Source organism: Acinonyx jubatus, chromosome C1 (assembly GCF_027475565.1).
Source record: "Acinonyx jubatus isolate Ajub_Pintada_27869175 chromosome C1, VMU_Ajub_asm_v1.0, whole genome shotgun sequence".
Taxonomy (NCBI): Eukaryota; Metazoa; Chordata; class Mammalia; order Carnivora; family Felidae; genus Acinonyx; species Acinonyx jubatus.
The window spans coordinates 179,994,859-180,014,900 of NC_069381.1; the positions used below are offsets into that span (position 1 = coordinate 179,994,859).

At 35.5% G+C, this 20,042-nt stretch overlaps 1 protein-coding gene across 1 annotated transcript in view; it reads right to left on the reverse strand.

Moving 5' to 3' along the window:
* GTF3C3 (general transcription factor IIIC subunit 3) overlaps positions 1-20,042 on the reverse strand; it is a 38,912-nt gene that overhangs the window by 3,144 nt on the left and 15,726 nt on the right. The window contains exons 7-17 of the mRNA XM_015077939.3: positions 19,674-19,821; positions 19,055-19,127; positions 14,863-14,966; positions 13,360-13,531; positions 11,082-11,284; positions 10,419-10,520; positions 9,212-9,347; positions 6,655-6,892; positions 5,855-6,045; positions 3,678-3,802; positions 89-241 (exon numbers count right to left, since the gene is read on the reverse strand). Of these exons, the coding sequence (XP_014933425.2) occupies positions 89-241; positions 3,678-3,802; positions 5,855-6,045; positions 6,655-6,892; positions 9,212-9,347; positions 10,419-10,520; positions 11,082-11,284; positions 13,360-13,531; positions 14,863-14,966; positions 19,055-19,127; positions 19,674-19,821 (1,645 nt within the window). The remainder of the gene's footprint in view (positions 1-88; positions 242-3,677; positions 3,803-5,854; positions 6,046-6,654; positions 6,893-9,211; positions 9,348-10,418; positions 10,521-11,081; positions 11,285-13,359; positions 13,532-14,862; positions 14,967-19,054; positions 19,128-19,673; positions 19,822-20,042) is intronic.

Here is a 20,042-nt window from a genome sequence, read left to right on the forward strand (position 1 = left end):
CTGGACCACAACATAAGCTAACTGCACTTCTCTCTAGATGAAATGAAATAAAATGACTCCTCAGTTTTTAAAGCAAATCATACAATACCTCTACCACAAGTGGAGGGAGATCCAAGGCCTTCTGATAATAGTGGATTGCAAGATGAATCAGCCCCAGCTGGTGAAGGCCACGGCCCAAATTGTAGAATGATTCCTGGCAAGGCCCACGTATGCTGAGGTATCGATTAAGAAAGGAAAAGCCCTACCCAAAAGAAAAAGATAATTCATTATTATTCTCATTTGACCGGTATATATTTGAACAACTATATGTGCCAGGTATATTCTGTACAGAATACAAGTATTTAAAAAAGGGCGCCTGGATGGCTTAGTCAGTTAAGTGTCCAACTCTTGATTTCAGCTCAGGTCATGATCCCTGGGTCATGAGACCAAGTCCTATGTAGGGCTCTGTACTGGGCGTAGAACCTGCTTGCTTCTCTGTCTCCCTCTCCCACTGCCCCTCCCGCTTGTGCTCTAAAAGAGACACAATCTCATCCTGAAAGAACATATGTCTGTGGCATAGTGCTATATCACAATTTAGTCTAGAGCTCTTCCAAAGATATAAAGGAAAGATTTATTTTTTTTAAGGACAAAAATATTTACAGAAAACAAAGTCCAATGTTAAAACTGTCAAAGATCCATAATCTTTAAGAACACAGGATTGTTTTTAAGGTTCCAAGTTGGCTTTTGTGACATTAGAGGCCAATAAACTTTTTTTTTCTTTTTTTGGGGGGGGAGGGTGAGAGAGCATGCATGCATGAGTGGGGGAGGGGCATAGAGAGAGAGAGAGAGAGGGAGAGAGAGAGAATCCCAAGCAGGCTCTGCACCATCACTGCAAGATCATGACCTGAGCTGAAGTCAGATGTTTAACCAACTGAGCCACCCAGGTGCCCTGAGGCCAATAAACTTCTTGATTCAAGATGTCTAAAAGCTTGAGCAAAATATAAAATCTAAGCTCTTAAAATGGTAATTTTAGAAAGGTTTCTTCTCAGGGACAAACTCACTTAAGTATACCTAAACTTTCTGGGTCAATGGTACCTTTTTTGTAAGTTACCTCTCAGGACCTTAATAACCTCTTAACCCAAAAAACTTGATTCTTCCCCTGAAAGCTTCTGACTCAAAGACTTTATGGAAAAAATATCAGAACACAGATAGAATACTGCAGGCTCCACGTGTGTCACAGTGTCCAAAAAGCACCTGCTTCGTCTCTTACTGTATTCATTTTCCCCTTTAATGCATCTTCAAGTTACCAGCTGCAGAAAGTTACCGACTGCAAAAGTGCAAGTGTCCTATGTTAAGTAATTAAATAAATATAATCTCCAGCTGTGAGCATAGACTATAAAATGCAACTATTTCCTGGGTGATCTGCTTTCTGATAAATGGTCACAAATTTTTCTTCATAAAAAAAAATAAAAATTAATGAATTCTTTAGAATTAATGCATTTTAGGAATAAAAATAATTATGTTCACTAAACTCATACTTTAAATAACCCATATTTATAGGTGACTATAACTTCTACTCCACTGAAAATCATGGTTCTGTTAAGTAAAGCAGACAAACTATTAGTCTCAGAGAATTAGCAAATCTTCCTATTTTAAGATGACAAATTTAAAGATAAAAATTTGAGAAAGAATAATAAGCCCAGATGAATTACTGCAACCCAAATAAACTTGTAGGTCTTCTGATACAATAACAGGATTTGAATTACCTGCTGCATTTTAAGAAATTTTTAACAAACTTAGGAGACCACTGAAACACTATTCAAATATTTAGTGATTTAAAAGCTAGGTAATAGAGACAGCCACTTTATCTCTTAGGCGATAAGAGTTTTGACAAACAAAAAATTTAATGGAATAGAAATAAAAGAGTCCTTTTTACATTAACTGTGTTACTTTCAAACTTTTTGTCACATTATTCACTAAAGTGTCCAAGTAATATACACTGTACATAAAATATTAAATAAGGGCAGAATTATAAGATTTACTTTCACAGTATAATAAGAAGGTAGGAAAGATAGTAAAACATATGAAATTAGTTTTTTTTATTTGAAATTAGTTTGTTTTTAACTACTCCAAAGGAAAATTAATTATGATCATGTAGCATAAGGAAATAGATTCACAAGAAATTAAAACAATTTAAGAATCACGTTTACAATGAAACTTGTTTTTAGAAACTTTTTTTAATGGAAAATGTTTATCATACACAAAAGTAGACAGATTAGGACAACAAACCCCCATATACCCATCACTTCTTGTTTTATCTCAATCTCCAACCAATTAAACACTGCTGTTTAAATATACCAGTGATTTGAAAGTTAGCTTCTAAATTACTGTGCAGTACACATATTTTTTCCCTACCAGGCAAAAACTACATACTTTAACTATTTTTTTTATTTACTTATTTAGAGACAGAAAGAGAGCATAAGTGGGAGAGAAGGGCAGAGTAAGAGAAACAATCTTAAACAGGCTCCATACTCAGCATGGAGCCTGATGTGGGGCTCGATCTTACAACCCTGGGATCATGACCTGACCTGAAATAAGAGTCAGACACTCAACCAACTGAGCCCAGGCACCCCTATTTTAACTATTTAGTAATGAGTCAATCCATAAAAATTTCCTATTAATGTTTACCAGAATATAAGCTTCATGAGGGTAAGGAATTCTGCCTGTATACTCATTCACTACTATATCCCCACTCCTAGCACAGTGGGTGCTCATTATATATTTAATTTATAAACAATCCTACATTACCTAAAACAGCAAAAGTATCCATTAAGAGAGAAAAAAACTTAGAGCAAGAGGTGGATAAATATCACAATTGTCTTTTGGTTTTGGTTTTACTTTTTATTATGAAAAATTTCAAACATACAAAAGTAAAGAGAACATTATAATGAATCCCAACACCTAGCTTTAACAATTATCATCATTTGAATTTAGGCTTTCTTTTAACCATTTTACTTTAAAAACCAAACCCACATGAAAAATTCCTTTACTAAATCCTGCTATTCCATTCAAGTCAACATTTTTTTCCTTCCATAACTACCTAAAAAACATGTCTTTACATGAGTCAAACATATAAAAACAACACAAAAGTACTAAAGATACAGTGGTAAACAAGACAGATAGAATCCCTGATCTCTTGGAGTTTACATTCTTATTAGAGAAGACAAACTATATAAAAAGTAAACAAGAAAATAAAAAGACTACAACCATGAAAACTTTAAAAGAGCAATTTGTTGGTGGTGATGTAAAGAAACAGTCAACACAGTCACATATTCATACATTACTAGATATATATATTATGTATTTTTAAAACTGATTTACAATAAATCAGTCATCAGGACCTAGAACACTGGAGGTCTTAGGGGCTCCAAAGTCTTAAGGAAGCCTTCAGACTCTTCTGTGTCCTCTTTGTGATCTGGCTGTGTACCCTTTCTACGTGGCTACATAAGTCTTAGCCAGGAGCACCACCACTAGATGTGGAGTCCATGCTGAGTGCTAAACAGAGGGATAGGTGTTGGAACTCCCAACATGTATGTACACTAAGCAGGTATTCCTTCTAAAGCAGGATAACAAAAGCATTAAGTATATTCATTTTTAAAGAACATAAAACCAAGTAATGAGAAATCTAAATGAATTACCTGCACAGTAAGAGCATGTCTCCTTAATACATACTTCTGAGAGGCCATGTGAATAAACGTTAGGCCTATACACAGGCTATAGAGAGGTTCATGGGGATGGGTGCGAAAGGCTTGCACATATTGTCCTGAAAAAAGAACAGTGGTGTCAGATGGGTGTGACAAGAGCATAGTTCCCTATTTCTTCAGTTATTCAAATATAGTTTATTGCTAAACAGTACTGATTTTTAACATATGCAAGGTGTACATTTTAAAATATCAATCAGATGCACATTAATTTGAAATTTTAAAACAATGTATAAAATATAACAAAATTAGGAGGATTTACCTATAAATATATCCTGATCACCCAGATTAAATATGAGCAACTAAAACCTTCTTTTAGGCACAGCTAGACATTTCCATGTAGAGTAATACTTCCAAAATAATTTACCAATTGTGATCGTAAGTCTATTTTAAGATCTTAAATCTATTTTAAAAGAAACAAGGGAATGTGTCTTTGGTGAATTCTTTTGTTATAAATTCAAATGTGATAGATCATGGAGATGAAAAAAAGAAAAATAGCTCTGTTTTGTTTTTTAGGATTATGGGTGTTGTTTCCCAAATGGAGCACTACTTTGTTTTTCCTCAGAAAAACATGTTTTCCTTGTTTCCATGTATTTACATATGTAACTGCTTCATGTCAAAAGTTTATCCATATGAGACAGGGGAATTTAAGCAAAATTTTTATTTTTTTGATAAGCAAATTTTTAAGCAAATTTTTTTATAAAGGGATGATCTATAATTTATCATACATAGGTAAAAACTTCTATTCTTTCTGGCTCTGTGCCAGAAGACATGGCACCACAGAATCTCTTTAGCAGCACAGATGGTAGACTGCCATTTGCACTTTCTATTTTTACCTTCTGCAAAAGGTCCTAAATATAGGAAAATAATATAAATCTGTTTTATATTTTCTTACCATTAAACAAACAGTTCCAAAACACACACACCAGAGGTAAGTTTCAACATCTGATGTTCAAGGTTACTGTCAAGTGAGTTGGGCAACACTAGCTCTTAGGCAGCAAGAGATACATGCCTCATTTTAAATTTAAACATTTGGCCAGGTATTTTTCTAATTTGCTTCTGATTCCCTATTATAGAAAATTTCAAGTGATTAATTTTCCCTGAGTTTAATTAGAATTAGCAAGCACAATGTAAATAAATCTTGGTATAAAGACTTGTCTCCTTAAGGAAAAAACTATCAGCAAATCTTAAATCCATTTTTGTACTATAGCAAATTAAAATCAGGTAGCAAAGAATCCATACACACATACACACACACACACACACACACACACACACATATTTTTTTTAGACAGAGACTGCATGAACCAGGGAGAGGGGCAGAGGGAGAGAGAGAGAAAGTCTCAAGCAGGCTTCACGCTCCACACAGAGCCTGACACAGAGTTCAATCCCATGACCTTGGGATAATGACCTGAGCAGAAATCAAGAGTCAGATGCTCAATCGACTGAGGCACCCAGGCACCCTGCAAAGCATCCATAATTAATGAAAATTATTTAGAAAACAAACAAGTCTAAGCAGGAGAATTATTGGCCTTTAGAATGAATTATAAAACTTACTTCAGCCTTTTGAACCAAAGCTTTGTAAAAAAAAAATAAATACTAATATTCATTATTATCATTACTGCCAACACAGCTACTTACTGTATGTGCCAGGCATTTTTTTTTTTTTTAATGCTTTACATTAACTCATCTAATTTTCACAATAATTTGTAAGGCAGGTCCAATTATTACCTCCATTTCAGAGATAAAGAAACTGAAGCACTGGGAGGTAGAATAACTTGCCATGAGGGAGCTGCTATTTAAACACAGGTAGGGGCGCCTGGGTGGCTCAGTCGGTTAAGCGTCCGACTTCAGCTGCGGTCATCATCTCACGGACCGTGAGTTTGAGCCCCGTGTCGGGCTCTGAGCTGATGGCTCAGAGCCTGGAGCCTGCTTCCGGTTCTGGGTCTCCCTCTCTCTCTGCCCCTCCCCTGTTCATGCTCTGTCTCTCTCTGTCTCAAAAATAAATAAACAAACAAAAAAAAACCCATAAACACAGGTAGTTTTCTGCTCCAGGCCCGGCTGTTAACCATCATACCATCCACACTTGACAAAGTCACATACAGGACACTTACCAAGCGCGTGCTTAAAACTACCAGATACAAATGCATTGTGTCCATTCAAGACACACAGGGCATGATTATCTGGGTTTTTCAGCATTAGGCGAAGACAGAAGCGATGATGTCGTACCTCTTGGGAGTGCATGGTAACCTGATTGAAAATGTTCCAGAGCTGAGGTTTATTGACATTTTCCATTACCATCACCCTAAAATTGCAGACAGAGAGGGAGGGTAAAAAATAATGTAAAAAGAAAAACTTCTGATTCTAAGAATGAAATACTTCATTCAGCGCAGCAACATTTTCCTACAATGAAAACCAGACTATTGCAACATATTTAAGCATAAACACTCACACAGTGATTTTTCCCAGAAGATGCTACTTGAGTTAGTATTTCTACATCTTGTTTGTTCTTTTTAACAAAACTTTTAAGCCAAAAAAAAAGAATCAAGTAGTTTAAGTTTCACCTATTCTCCCCCAGCCCACTACAGCTCCAGTACAATGAACAGTGAGTAACAGCTAATAACAGTGTGTGCCAGACATTGTTAAAAGGCCATATCTATAATAATTCACTTAACTCTCACAATAATCCTACAAGGAGGTAATATTATAATATCCATTTTATAAATGGGGAGACTGAGGTACAAGAGGTTAAATATATGAGAGGGCATGCCTCTGAGAATCATCAATGATTTGAATTTACCTGTAAGCCACAAGAGAGTTAAAACAATTTATTAATTCTTGAGTATGAGAGACTAAATCAAAGTAAATACACATCCTCTTTCAAAGAATCTAAAATAAGTTATTGGAAAATTACCTGATATAGTTGTATGCCTTTCTGAAATTTTTGTCCAGTATTGCAGCAGACAGACCAAAGTATTCTAATTCTTTGCGTTTTTGCCTGTCATCATAAAATGAATAATATTCCAGTGAAGAATCCACAAGTAACTCAGCCTCTTGAAATCGGGATAGGTCGCATAAGGAGTATATGGCCTTCAACAGAAGGTTCCACCAGTCATCTTTTGTCAAGACACTTGTGAGTACAGCAAATATTGCTAAAATGATACCAGTGAAAATCAGTTAGGACACTGTATTTTCAGAAATAACAATATTAGAAAAATCCCTATGATCAATTTTAAGGCTAAATTTAATACACACATTCCTATGGGCCTGAATTCTTGCCAACACTCTTTAGACAATGATGAAGTGGATAGTTTTCTGCTTACGCTACTTCAACACCAGCCCTCTGCTCTGCCTAACAATCCACAACCCCAGGTAATTCTTACTTCTGGTTTGTCCTCTACAAATTCCAGCTATGTCATCTGTATCTGTCAGTGCTAGCTAGGATATATGGTCCTCCAGGGCAGAACAAGTAAGTGAGTATTCCATGACTGAAGTCAGATACAGGATTCTGCACATACAAGGAATTCAAAAGTTTGCTTAGCAAAGGACTTCAAGATTTAGATTGTTCTTGATCTTTTTATAATCTTAATATTTTCTCTGCCTCAAAATTTCTTTTCCTTCAAAATCTTGTCTGTAAGAGCGTCCTTTTTTATAAATTTATAACTCAAGAAATATCAAAAGCTATAAAACTTTTTAGTCTTTGACCCAGTAATTCTCCTGAGAATATATCCTATACAAATAGTCAAAAATATGGATAAATGCATAGTATTATTTATAAAAGAAAATTATCAGAAACAACCATATATCAAAAAATAAGGGAATAATTAAATTATGGGATTGCTATCCAATGGAGTATTAAACATTCCTTAATGATAATAGCTATGAAGAGACCAGCATGAGAAAACATATGTGAGAAAATGTTGAGTGAAAAAATCAGAGTACAGGCATGCCTGGGTAGCTCCGTCAGTTAAGCATCTGACTCTTGATTTCAGCTCAGTTTGTGAGTTCAAACCCGCACTGGGCTCCGTGCTGACAGCGCAGAGACTGCTTGGAATTATCTCTTTCCCTCTCTTTCTGCCTCTCCCTCACTTGTGCTCTCTCCCTCACTCATGCTTTCTCCAAAAAAATAAATAAACCTAAAAAAAAAAAAAGTACAAAGATGCATGTAACATAAAGAGACCTTGTTCATCCTATCCTGGTACACAAATGTAACATAATCCCTACCATGATGAAATTAACAAAAAAAACCCTTTATGAACCTAAGAAAAACCAACAATGGACCTGAAATGAGAAAATACTGAAAGAGAAAACTTGACAGAATCACATATAGAGAAAAATATAAGAAAATATAGTCTTAAACACATGAAGCAGAGTCTACCTTTGAGATGGGCCCAGAATCCATGAGCTGCAGAGATAGGCTTCTGAGGCATTTATATCTAGATTATGAACAGCTGATCCTCATTCCTTTCCTGACTCTCCTCCCCTGCAAAACCTACTTATGTTAGGTCCTCATAATGTGCTTACAGAGATTCAGCTCTTCTGGATTTTAAAACCCTTTTCCATTGCACACTGCACACACTGACAGACTGATACCTCCAGTTTAGACTCTTTTCAAGTTTCTCTTTTCAACCTCACCCAAACATACTTGAGGCATACTTGAGGCATTACTAAATATAGACGCCTTTTAAAATCAAATTACTCGAGACTAGGTCAAAGCAATTTATTTTAGAGTTTCTATGACTATTGCTACATTTATCAAAAATGAATTTAACAGAGAATGAAATACATGTAATTGAAGTGACTGGACAAATATAGTAATTTATATTGCCATCTAATCTTCACAAATTTCTTAAAATAACATATTTTCTTCTTAAAAGGTCAAAAGTTCTGTTTAGTTTTTTCACAGGGAGATCCAAGCAGATGGTTTCCTTCTAATTTTTAAAAAGTAAAGTATTTACATGTAGCCTTCCTTTTCTTCTTTTAACATCAAATGAGTTTATTATACTTGAAGGATCTGGGTTAGAAATTTCATTTTATTTGAAAAACGTGTATTTTCTTTTTTTTCTATGAGAGAGAGAGAGAGAGAGAGCAGAGGAAAGGGGCAGAGGGAGAGGGAGAGAGGGAGGGAGGGAGGGAGAGAGGGAGAGGGAGAGGGAGGGAGGGAGAGGGAGGGAGGGAGAGGGAGAGGGAGAAAGGGAGGGAGAGGGAGAGGGAGAGGGAGAGAGGAAGTGAGAGGGAAACAGAATCTTAAGTAGGATCTATGCTGAGCGGGGAGCCGGACATGGGGCTCCATCCCACAACGCTAAATCATGACATGAGCCAAAATCAAGAGTCAGATACTCAACTGACTGAGCCACCCAGGTGCCCCAGAAAAGGGTATATTTTCAATTAAGTTACTATCAGGTATTATTTCATGAATATTTTTTGAATTCAGTCACATTTTATGCAATAAAGCAAATGAAAGTAATTACCTTTTGCATCACAATTTGCGGTCTCTTGGTCACTGTTGTCTGATATTTTGTCTCTTGACACTTTTATAAGGTAGAGATGCCTCTCTCCAGATTTGGAGCTAGATATCAAACAAACTTGAGCTCTATTCATTGCTACCTGAATTTAAAATAACAATTTGAGATTTTTTTAGTCATATACTTTTTTTAATATTTTAAGTAATCTCCATACCCAACATGGGGCTCAAACTCACAACCACAAGATAAAGAGTCTTGTGCCCCTCCAAATGAGCCCGTCAGGCACTCCAGTCATATAATTTTTTAAAGAAAATCTATGGGTCACAAGTACCACAGGTATACCTGAAATCTTCTTTAGTAGGGAAAAAAAAAGGCCAAATTACTGTGTATTTAAACACCTAAAAGAGAACAGACTTATTTTTTTCTTCCCAAGGGAATTTAGATCACACTGCTTACCTTAGCAGGGAAAAAGAAGGCAATTCACATTAACTTATAACATATGTACATGCACACATAACCACTTCCCTGAAAAAAAGCTAGACTTGGAAATGATGTCACACATGGAAAACATTTTTGCAAAGTGAACAATTTTGGCACGTGGTACTGTCTACAAAGCCAGTAACTGATAACACTATGGTTCTCACTTTTCTGAATTTGTACTAGCAAAGACTTTATTTCACTTACTCTACCTACAGTCAAGTTTACACTTTCATGTAGAACTTTCAGTTACAGTCAACCCTTGAACCATACAGGTTTGAACTGCACAGGTTCACTTATACATGGGCTTTTATAGTACAGTACTATAAATGTATTTTCTCTTCCTTATAATTTTCTTAACAACATTTTCTTTTCTCTAGCTTCCTTTATTTTAAGAATACAGTATACAATACCTTTAACACACAAAATATGTGTTAATCACCTGTTCATGTTATCAGTAAGGCTTCCAGTCAACAGTCGGCTAGTAGTAGTTATGTTTTGGGGAAGTTAAAAGTTATATGCGAATTTCAACTGTGTTAGGGTTGATGGTCCTAACTCCCATGTTGTTCAAAGGTCATACATACCAGTAACCTCTAAGTCTTTTGTCTATATCTGACTTTCATTTTCAAAAGTTTGAGAGTAGAACAGTTATAAAATAGCTATAATCTATGTTTAAATCAAATTCTAAACATTTAAACAGTCAACAGCACTAACATAAGGAAAGACCATTACCCACCTTTAAAAGCATGGCTAACATGGTAAGTAAGGTATCCACATAACCATACGTTTTGCCTTGGGAAAACAATAGAGTAGAACGATGAAGCAATAACTTCAGTTCCTAAATAAATAAGCACATGATAATGAATGTGACAAGATTCCTTTGCTGTAAGTTGTTTTGTCTGCATGGAAGAGTTTTTTTTTTTTTTAATTTTTCTTTTTTTTTTTTTTACATTTATTTATTTTTGAGAGACAGAGAACACAAGTGGGGGGAGGGACATAGAGAGAGAAGGAGACACAGAATCTGAAGCAGGCTCCAGGCTCCAAGCTGTCACGGGGCTCGAACTCACAAACTGTGAGATCATGACCTGAGCCGAAGTCAGACACTTAACCAACTGAGCCACCCAGGCGCCCCAGAAGAGTTTTGTTTTAGAAACCAAACCTTAACAACATTTGCTTTATGATCTTTCACAACTTAAGATCCAACATTTTAGACACATAACTTACAGTGTCTAACAAGAGGCTGAAACTTAAATTCAAAATTACTCTTCAAAAACAGTGAATTTATTAATACACTAAAATAAATCTTTTGGATACAAACCGTATACACATCCTTAACAGAGGAAAAAGTTCAAAAACACAATCCACCAAGGAAAACTTCCTTTCACATGACATGGCCTACCTGCTGTGCAGCATTTGCATCCTGTGCTAAAGTATCTGGATCATACATTGGTTCCAGAGCTTCCAGAGCTTTCTCAGGACGGCCCAGCTGCTGCTGAAGGGTGGAAAGTGAAATTCTTGCATCCAAATGAAGGGGGGCCAGATCAACCACTTTGCCATAGCTTTCCGCAGCGCGTTCCATATAGCCTAAGGCCTTTAAACATTCTAAGATGATGTTAAAATAAAGCATAATAAATATGATCTACAGATTTGTAAGCTTGCCAAAATTATTTTTCCACTTTAAAGAAATATTAAATATTTCTTATATTAAATATAAAATTAATATAAAATATAATATTAAATATAAAATATTCCACTTTAAAGAATTATAAAAATGAAATGTCTGCATATTTCTAATACTTTAAAACAGCCATTCTTTCTAATCTCCATCTACTGATTGATCCATCTATTGATTTCTCTAAATCCAAATTGCTACAAGGATGTAATCAGCACATACATACACTTTGAGGTTCTGCTTTATTTACTTATTAGCATTATACTTTCAACATTTCCCACATCTTCCTTAGCATTTTGAATGGTTATAACATTCAACTATTTATTTAACCATATTATCTGATATTTAGGTTATTTCTGAATTTATACTCTAATACATAGCAATGCAGTAAACATTTTCATGTATATAAGCCATGTCTAAAAATTGGCAAACCTATTTAACCCACAGAGGTGTTTTGTTAGGCCACAGTGCTGTTAAAAACAATACATGGCCTCCATTTTTTAAATTTCGGATTTTTATGAACTCTAAGTTACCGGATTCTTTTGACAAATCTGAATTGGCAACACTCTCCTGTTCCCACATGGCAATGGCACATCAGCCTATGCTGAGAAACAGCAGCATCCTCTGGAGAGGGCTCTCCAGTTCTCCCCCCAAGCCCTGCGCCTCTTCACTTGCCCACTTCACTCATTTTCGTTATTTGCCAGGCTCCTGAGTTTTGTGATACCCAATATAAACTACCTCCCCTCATCTCACTCAATTATTTCCTCAGGGTAAGTTCTCAGAAGGGAAGTTACTGGGCTCTATTCCTCAAACTTTATGCCAATCAGTCATTAAATCCTACCAGTTGAACTCTCCAGTGACAACACTAATCTAGGCCTTTTCCATCTCATTCCCTTTTCATTACAGTTACCTCCTAAAATGGTTCTTTCGCTTTCAATTGCTTTCTCAAATCTCAAATTTCTCAACTCTCTCCCGAGTATCATCTTTAGGTTAAACTTTGATAGTAAGCAATAAAAACTCCATCTCCCTGCTCATGTCTTTTAAATTCAGATATCACAAATAATGTTTTTATGATGGTTATTACATTTGTATTCATGTTCACTCATCCAAACAGTAAAGAGTTATCTTTAAGTGTTCTTAGCAATTTCATATTGTGATAGGTCTCAAAATAACCCAAATTGTCAATCAATGCTTCTCTAGTTATAGAAAACTTTCTACCATTATATAATATTTTAAGAACTATTAGAACTTTCTGCTATCATGTAATATTTTAGACAAAAACTATTCAACTTTTAATGCATCTTTTATGTTGATTCAATACAAAATCCCCTTAGAATATTTTTGGATTTCATACATTTAAGAAATTTAGTTGTTTTTCTTAAGCTATTTTTTTTACTTTAAATGATTTATTTCAGATTATTATAAATTTAGATACAATAAAATGAAATGATACATAAAACCCAATCTTGAGCATACATTTGCAGCTCAAAGAACACTGAAAATACATGAAATTTTTTCTCAAAATAAAATATTAAATATAAATCCATAAAAACTCTTTCAAAATTAGAGAGCACCCCAAGTCTGACAATCTATTACTAGAAGTCAGAGCCTATGGTTAAGACAGGTAAATGACTCGTATAAAGTATTTTTACCAAGGACATGGTTAGTCCTACTTCATTCCGGTAGCATTAAGTAAATCTTTCTTCCAAAGCATTAATGTGGGGGAAATCATATAGTGGCATACCATGACAATTTAAAATACTAACATTCATAGGGTTGCAGAATCACTATGTTGTACACCTAAAACTAATGTAACACTGTGTGTCAACTATACTCAAAAAACAAGCAGACAAAAGAAACTGATATTCAAAAAACTGCCCTGAAACTAGAAATACTTTCACTTTTACCAAGACATTAATATTTTAAATAATTATTACCATTTTGGAAAGTAAGTTCTTGCCTGTTTATATGTTTAAAACTTCTCCCTCCCACAAAGAAGTATTACCTGCATGCCGAAGCCAAACTACTGCGAGGTTGTATCTTTCAGAGCAGACTAGTGCACTAAGGAGGGGAAGTGCAGAATTATATTCACCAACATCCAGAAAAGCTTCAGCAACATCTAGATAGAGGTCTCCCATATCTTCAGGATTCTGTTCCACTAGTGTTGTCAAGAGAGGCTAGACCCCAAAATAAAAGTCTGAAGTCAAACAATCATTACAAATACGGACATGTAGGTATATTTCTCTTTTCACATGTCTATCAGTTATTTGAAGCAAGCCGAAAAGGAGCAAGGTTTAATGAAAACAGCTTTAAATAACCATTTTTCTATTCATTTCTGAATCTCTATTTCTCTATTAGAAAGAACTCATACTACCATCACTCATTCAACATATTACTTTTAAAGTATTTTTTTTTAATGTTTATTTATTTTTGAGAGAGATCAAGCATAAGTGGGAAAGGGGCAGAGAGAGAGGGGGACAGAGGATCCGAAGCAGGCTCTGCATTGACAGCAGAGAGCCCGACGTGGGGTTTGAACTCACAAACTGTGAGATCATGACCTGAGCTGAAGTCAGATGCTCAATCGACTGAGCCACACATTACTTTTGAAGGCCTGGGGTAAGCAGACATGGCAGGAGCTAAGATAACACTGACTTGCTGTGCTCTTTCTCTGCTAAGACAAACATACCCAAGCTTCAGGGCCTCTGTGTTTGCTGATATTTCTGTCATTATTCAAAGGTCACCTTTTCAGAGAGGGCTTTCCTGACCACCCTCCTACTCCCAATATTCTCTGTTCTTCACTGTTTGATTTTTTCCAGAGTATGTACCACCAACTAACATCCTATATTTTGCATATTTATTTTGTTATCCATTTACTCCCATTAGAATAAAAGATCCATGAGGGCAGGGTTTGTGTATTATATTCAATACCTTATCCTAAGGTCTGCAAAGCAGATGCCCAATAAATTTTTTTATTCAACGAAATACTCCAAAGCTGGCAAAAGGGAAGAACTTTCAGAATTTACCAACTGTCTAAAAAGCCCAATCTCAAATTCTGATCTCTGGATTGTTCTCATTTAAAAAGGAAAACAAGGGGCACCTGGGTGGCTCAGTTGGTTAAACATCCAACTCTTGGTTTTGGCTCAGGTCATGATTTCATAGTTCGTGGGTCCGAGCCCCCCACTGGGCTCTGCAATGATGTTGCAGAGACTGCTTAGGATTGTCTCTCTCCCTTATCTCTTTCTGCCCCTCCTGAGCTCACATGCGCACACTCTCTCCTTCTCTCTCAAAATAAATAAATAAACTTAAAAAAAGAAAAGAGAAACAAATTATTACAAGCCCAGTTCAGCTTCTGTAAGATATTCACACACAAATAATTTGATGCTTATGGTGACTTCCTGGGTTACTGAAAAATGTGAAATCTAGGGTAAACTTACAATTACTTGTCATCTAAAGAAAATAATGTGATTTTATCTGAAGTATCTCAAGTGCAGATCTTAATGTTACTTACATTAAGTGGTTCAAGAATGTTGAGATGTACAAGGCAGACCATCAACTTCACTGTGATATCTATTGGCACACCATCAGGTATAGTGCAGGTAACATTTTCACCAGCTATGGATTAGAAAGACAGGCAAAAAGCAGTTCCTATATGCAAGCTTAGAATGTAGGGCAAATGAAGCAAGCTCTGTATCTTCTACATAAGATCTCATTTACTTCATTCAGAGCAAATGATTCTGTAGTCAATTCTAAGTTGGACCAACTCTTATTACTAGGTTTTTATATTCTTTTCAGTCTGTCCTCTGGTAGCAATTACCCTTCCAATTCTTTTCCTAATACTTTATCCACTTATCTGAAACCTACAGAAACTCCCACATCTTCTATCAAATCTACAGAGAAAAAAAAAAGAGAAAGACAAAAATGACCAACAAGAATATATACACTCTTTCTTTTTGAATTCAAAAGCTTCTTTTCAGTCTTTATGATAAAGAGGCTAAGAAAGGAATAAATTAAATGTTGTGTTATTTTCTAAAACTTCATTAAGGTAAAACAGTTAAAAAAATTTTAATGTTTATTCATTTTTGAGCAGGGGAAGGGCAGAGAGAGGGGGAGACAGAGACTCTGAAGCAGGCTCCAGGCTCTGAGCTGTCAGCACAGACAGAGCCTGATGTGGGGCTCAAACCCACAAACTGCGAGATCATGACCTGAGCCAAAGTTGGACACTCAACAAACTGAGCCACCCAGGTGCCCCAAGGTAAAACAATTTTTAAAGCCCTGAGAAATCAAAGGAATTTTTATCCACATTTAAAATATTTTGTATTTTGTAAAGTCTAGTAAGTTCCGAGTAAGTTTCCATTTCAGAACAAAAAAAACCAAAACACTGAAGCATAGAGAAACATCAGAGATTGATCTTAAGTGGTAGAATAAAACCTACAATTATATTAAAATGAAATAACTCATGTTTTATAGAATTTGCCATATAAATTATAGAATTCCCTAAAACTATGAAGTCCTGGAAGGATTTGGACAAGTTTAATTAAGAGATTATTTTTATCTCTAAGCTCCAATACAATAACTGTTACAGGAAACCAACTTAAGACATTTATTTTCCTCAAACAGAGTCCTAAAATTTAAATTTACCTAGACCATAAGCTCCATGAGGATAAGGACTAATCTGACTCACAACTATATCCACAGCCTATTTCTTCTGTAGACAGTGGCTATGGCATACCTATTAAAGATATAGTGTATACAGATGTGTAAATCAAAAATTTGATTTCAAGAATAATCACAAAGTAAAACTCAATGTTATGTTGAAAATAAGACACATGCCTGCAATCATATAACTCAGGAAGGTTGAAAACAAAATGGCAAACCAAAGATACAATAGGCAAATGAAAACAAAAAGAAAGCAGGGGTCACAATCTCATCAGACAAAGTAGAATTTTGATGAACTATATTTTAATAGAAATAAGAGGGTCACTTTATAATGCTATAGGACAGGGGTGTCTGGGTGGCTCAGTCAGTTGAGCGTCCGACTTCGGCTCTGGTCATGATCTCATGGTTCATGAGTTTGAGCCCCGCGTTGGGCTGTGTGTTGACAGCTCGGAGCCTGGAGCCTGTTTCAGATTCTGTGTCTGTCTCTCTCTCTCTGCCCCTCCCCACTTGCGTGTGCTCTCTCTCTCTCTCAAAATAAACAAATATTATAATGCTATAGGACAGTGCCACTCAAAGAGAAGTCTGAAGCCTATAGTGGTCCACAAGCGGTTACCAGTTCTTTCAGGTAAGTACAAAGATTGAGAATAATTATTTAGACACTTTAGTGGCAATTTGACAATGCTAAAGAAGGCAGTAGGTATTATTTACAGCCCCTACAGTTTAAATAATAGTTTATCAACTAACATATAGCAGCGGTATCTTTTTTAAAATGTATTTATTTTGAGAGAGAGAGAGAGTGTATGTGTGCATAAGTAGGGGAGGAGCAGAGAGAGAGGGAGAGAGAAAATCCCAAGCAGGCTCCGTGCTAAGAGCAGTATCTTTTAAACCTCATTTTATTGTGAATCTCAATGGAAATGCTTATTAATCCACCAATAAATGTTCTCATTTTCAAAAATGCATATGAAAAACAAATTTTGCTTACATTGAAAGTGTTTTAATGTCCTAGTTGTCTGGATTATCTCTTTCTTTAAAGTTATTTTATCAACTCTAAGATGCCCAATTTCAGATGCACCATTATTTTATATACTAAGAGAGACAAACACCACTACTTTAACTGTGACATGTTGTTGATTTATGTTAAGATGTTTCCTGAATTCAGGTATGTTAAATCATTAAGAAAGGAAGGGAGGAAGGGAGGGAGGGAGGGAGGGAGGAAGGAAGGAAGGAAGGAAGGAGGAATGGCCAATGAAACTCAGCAAAATATATTAAACAAAATGACTAACAAACATATCTACAATTAAAAGTTGAACATAATTCTATTTTTCCTTAATATTTTCAAAATAATAGCAGTATATTTCAACATGACCTAATTTTTTAGAAGAAAGATCTCAAACAGAGGCGCCTGTGTGGCTCAGTCAGTTGAGCATCTGACTCTTGATTTTGGCTCAGGTTATGATCTCTCCATTCATGGGCTCGAGCCCCGTGTTTGAGCTCTGTACAGACAGCACGGAGCCTTGGAATTCTTTCTCCCTCTCTCTTTCTGCCCCTCCGCCACTCATGCCTTCTCTCAAAATAAATAAACTTAAAAAAAAAAGAAAAATTATGCCTGCAAAACAACTTAACTGAGACTCAACTCTAGTTTAGGCCAGGTCCAAGAAAACTATCAAAATTGACAGAGTCCTTTAGAGACCCTAAATGCATGCTCTCATGCCATTATAATTCCTACTCTTTACTACTCATTCACTACTCATTCATTATCCAAGATCCTCAACCAAAGCACCTTATCTAATCCTGTCCATACCAAGTAGTGCTCCTACACCCTGGGACCTCAGTCTGATATGCACCTCCTCTTGGGTGTTCACTTAAATTATACTTCTAGAAACCTCCTCTGATCTTAGTATATTGCTTTTCTCTATTTTCCCATAATGTCAGGTTTACTACAGAGATGATCACACTGTTCCTATTAAAATTAAATTGTATACATTTCATTTGAATCCCACTCCCCCATGTCCTTAAGGGCAGGAAATATACTCATCCTCCGTATATTCCCCACACACCCAGCACAGAATCTTATAAGAAACTCTTATTGAACTGGGCTCTTCATTCCCCAACAACTTTTCACTTCAATATTTATCTTTCCCATGTCTTATTTGTGCCTTGTTCTCTATGAATTAGCACACAAATTGACTATAAAAATGAATTACTACTTTACATTAGGATAGATCCTTTAAAAAAAAAAAAGCCTTTTGTTTTTGAATAATTATGCCTTAACCCAAAGGATTATATAATGATGGAATTTTTAGGCTTCATGACTGCCAGGGAGAGAAGTATTTTGAAGCAGGCAGTACTCAGGTAACAAGTGTCTTCCCACTTCCCCACCACCACCAAAAGCCTCATGGGGTAGAGGTGGAAGGTACTACATAGGAATTTCCTCACAAGAAAAGGGACATCTATTTTGCCCAGAGTTCAATTTTATTACAACCTCAGACAGGGTCTTGCATGCTAATATCTGCACAGAACAGGTTAATGGGTGTGATACAAAGGAAAAAGCTGAAAGAGATACTGCAAGCCATACTTCAGGTATGACTTTCTAGCCAGATCCCTAACTACATATTTTAAGTTTTCAAAGATAGTAATCATATCAGTTTCTACTTTTTATGTGAATGCTTAAGTTTGAAGTAGATTTTTTTCAAGGAGAGTATTTTAAGTCCTTCCTAAAAATTAAATTGCTTTATATCCAAATGTTTTTGATAGCTGTTCAGTAATCCACTCTTTGTTCACGTATCACTAAAAAGACCTGGATCAATGAGAAATGCCATGTTCAAATGGATGTACTGAGAAGTAAAAAGGGACCGAAAACAATTTTTTAAAAAGATGTCTTGTGAGTAAATATCCATAGAAAAAGGATATGAAATCTCTATAAAGAAAAAAATGCTTCTGGGACAACTTGTTATGAGAACATTTAACTATCAATTTCTAAATGCCACATTATAAAAAAGAGAGGATTATGTATACTATCCACTCTACGCAGAAGGAACTACAACCTTTATTCTCTTCTGAAGTGCCTTCTTCTGTAGTTTTTTTTTCCAGCACAATTCCAGAAAAATCTGTTATTACCTAAAAGAATGGAAGAAAAAAAGGAAATGGTATAATAGATACACATGAAAAACCTTTTCACAATGCAAAGATTTGTACAGTTAATTCAAATAATATATAGTTCATCCTAAATGAACTATAAAAAGCATCAACAAATCTCTTTAAAATAAGGAACCACTGTGATATATTAACATTTTATATCATATTAACTAAATGTTTAACAGAAGATACATAATTCCCCTATATCAAACCAAACTACTGTTCCCAACAGCTTAAGAATGGAATCACAGCAATTGGTCTGGCTGCTCAGTCCTGCTACCCTGAAGTACAGGCTATCTGGCACCTGTGATAATGGCGAGAGCTTTTATCATATAACTATACTTTACCTTTCATATGGAATTACTATAGAATCTAGAAATCTGCTTCCATATAGACTTTACAAATATAACTTAGTATATAAATAATTTACTTTTTATAACGCAAGTGAGGAATTGTCAATTTGTAAGAATTTCTAAAATGCAGAAATGTGTCCTAAATCTAAGAGAGAAACACATTACATGTTCCTACCTCCAAAGCTCTGTCATACTGTTTGTTAGAAATATATAGTTCAGCTGCTACATTAACATCTTCCATGGAAACAAGACCCTGATGTTTTGAAAAAGCTTCTTCAATTATGTTAATAGCTGAAGTAACATCATTGGCTTCATAGTAACTCCTGAAAAAATAAATGACAAAACGGATGAATACTTATTTAATTCAGATTATAAAACTCACATCCTTGCTCAGACCATCCATTACCTATGATTTCCATTTTCTTAAAATCAGAGAGGAGAAAAAACTTTTCCTTAAAATCATAATCATAGCTGATCCAGAGAAAAATGGGCAATGCCCATTTGACAATGCCATCATGTCAAGCCCCTCACTCTACAAAAGCTA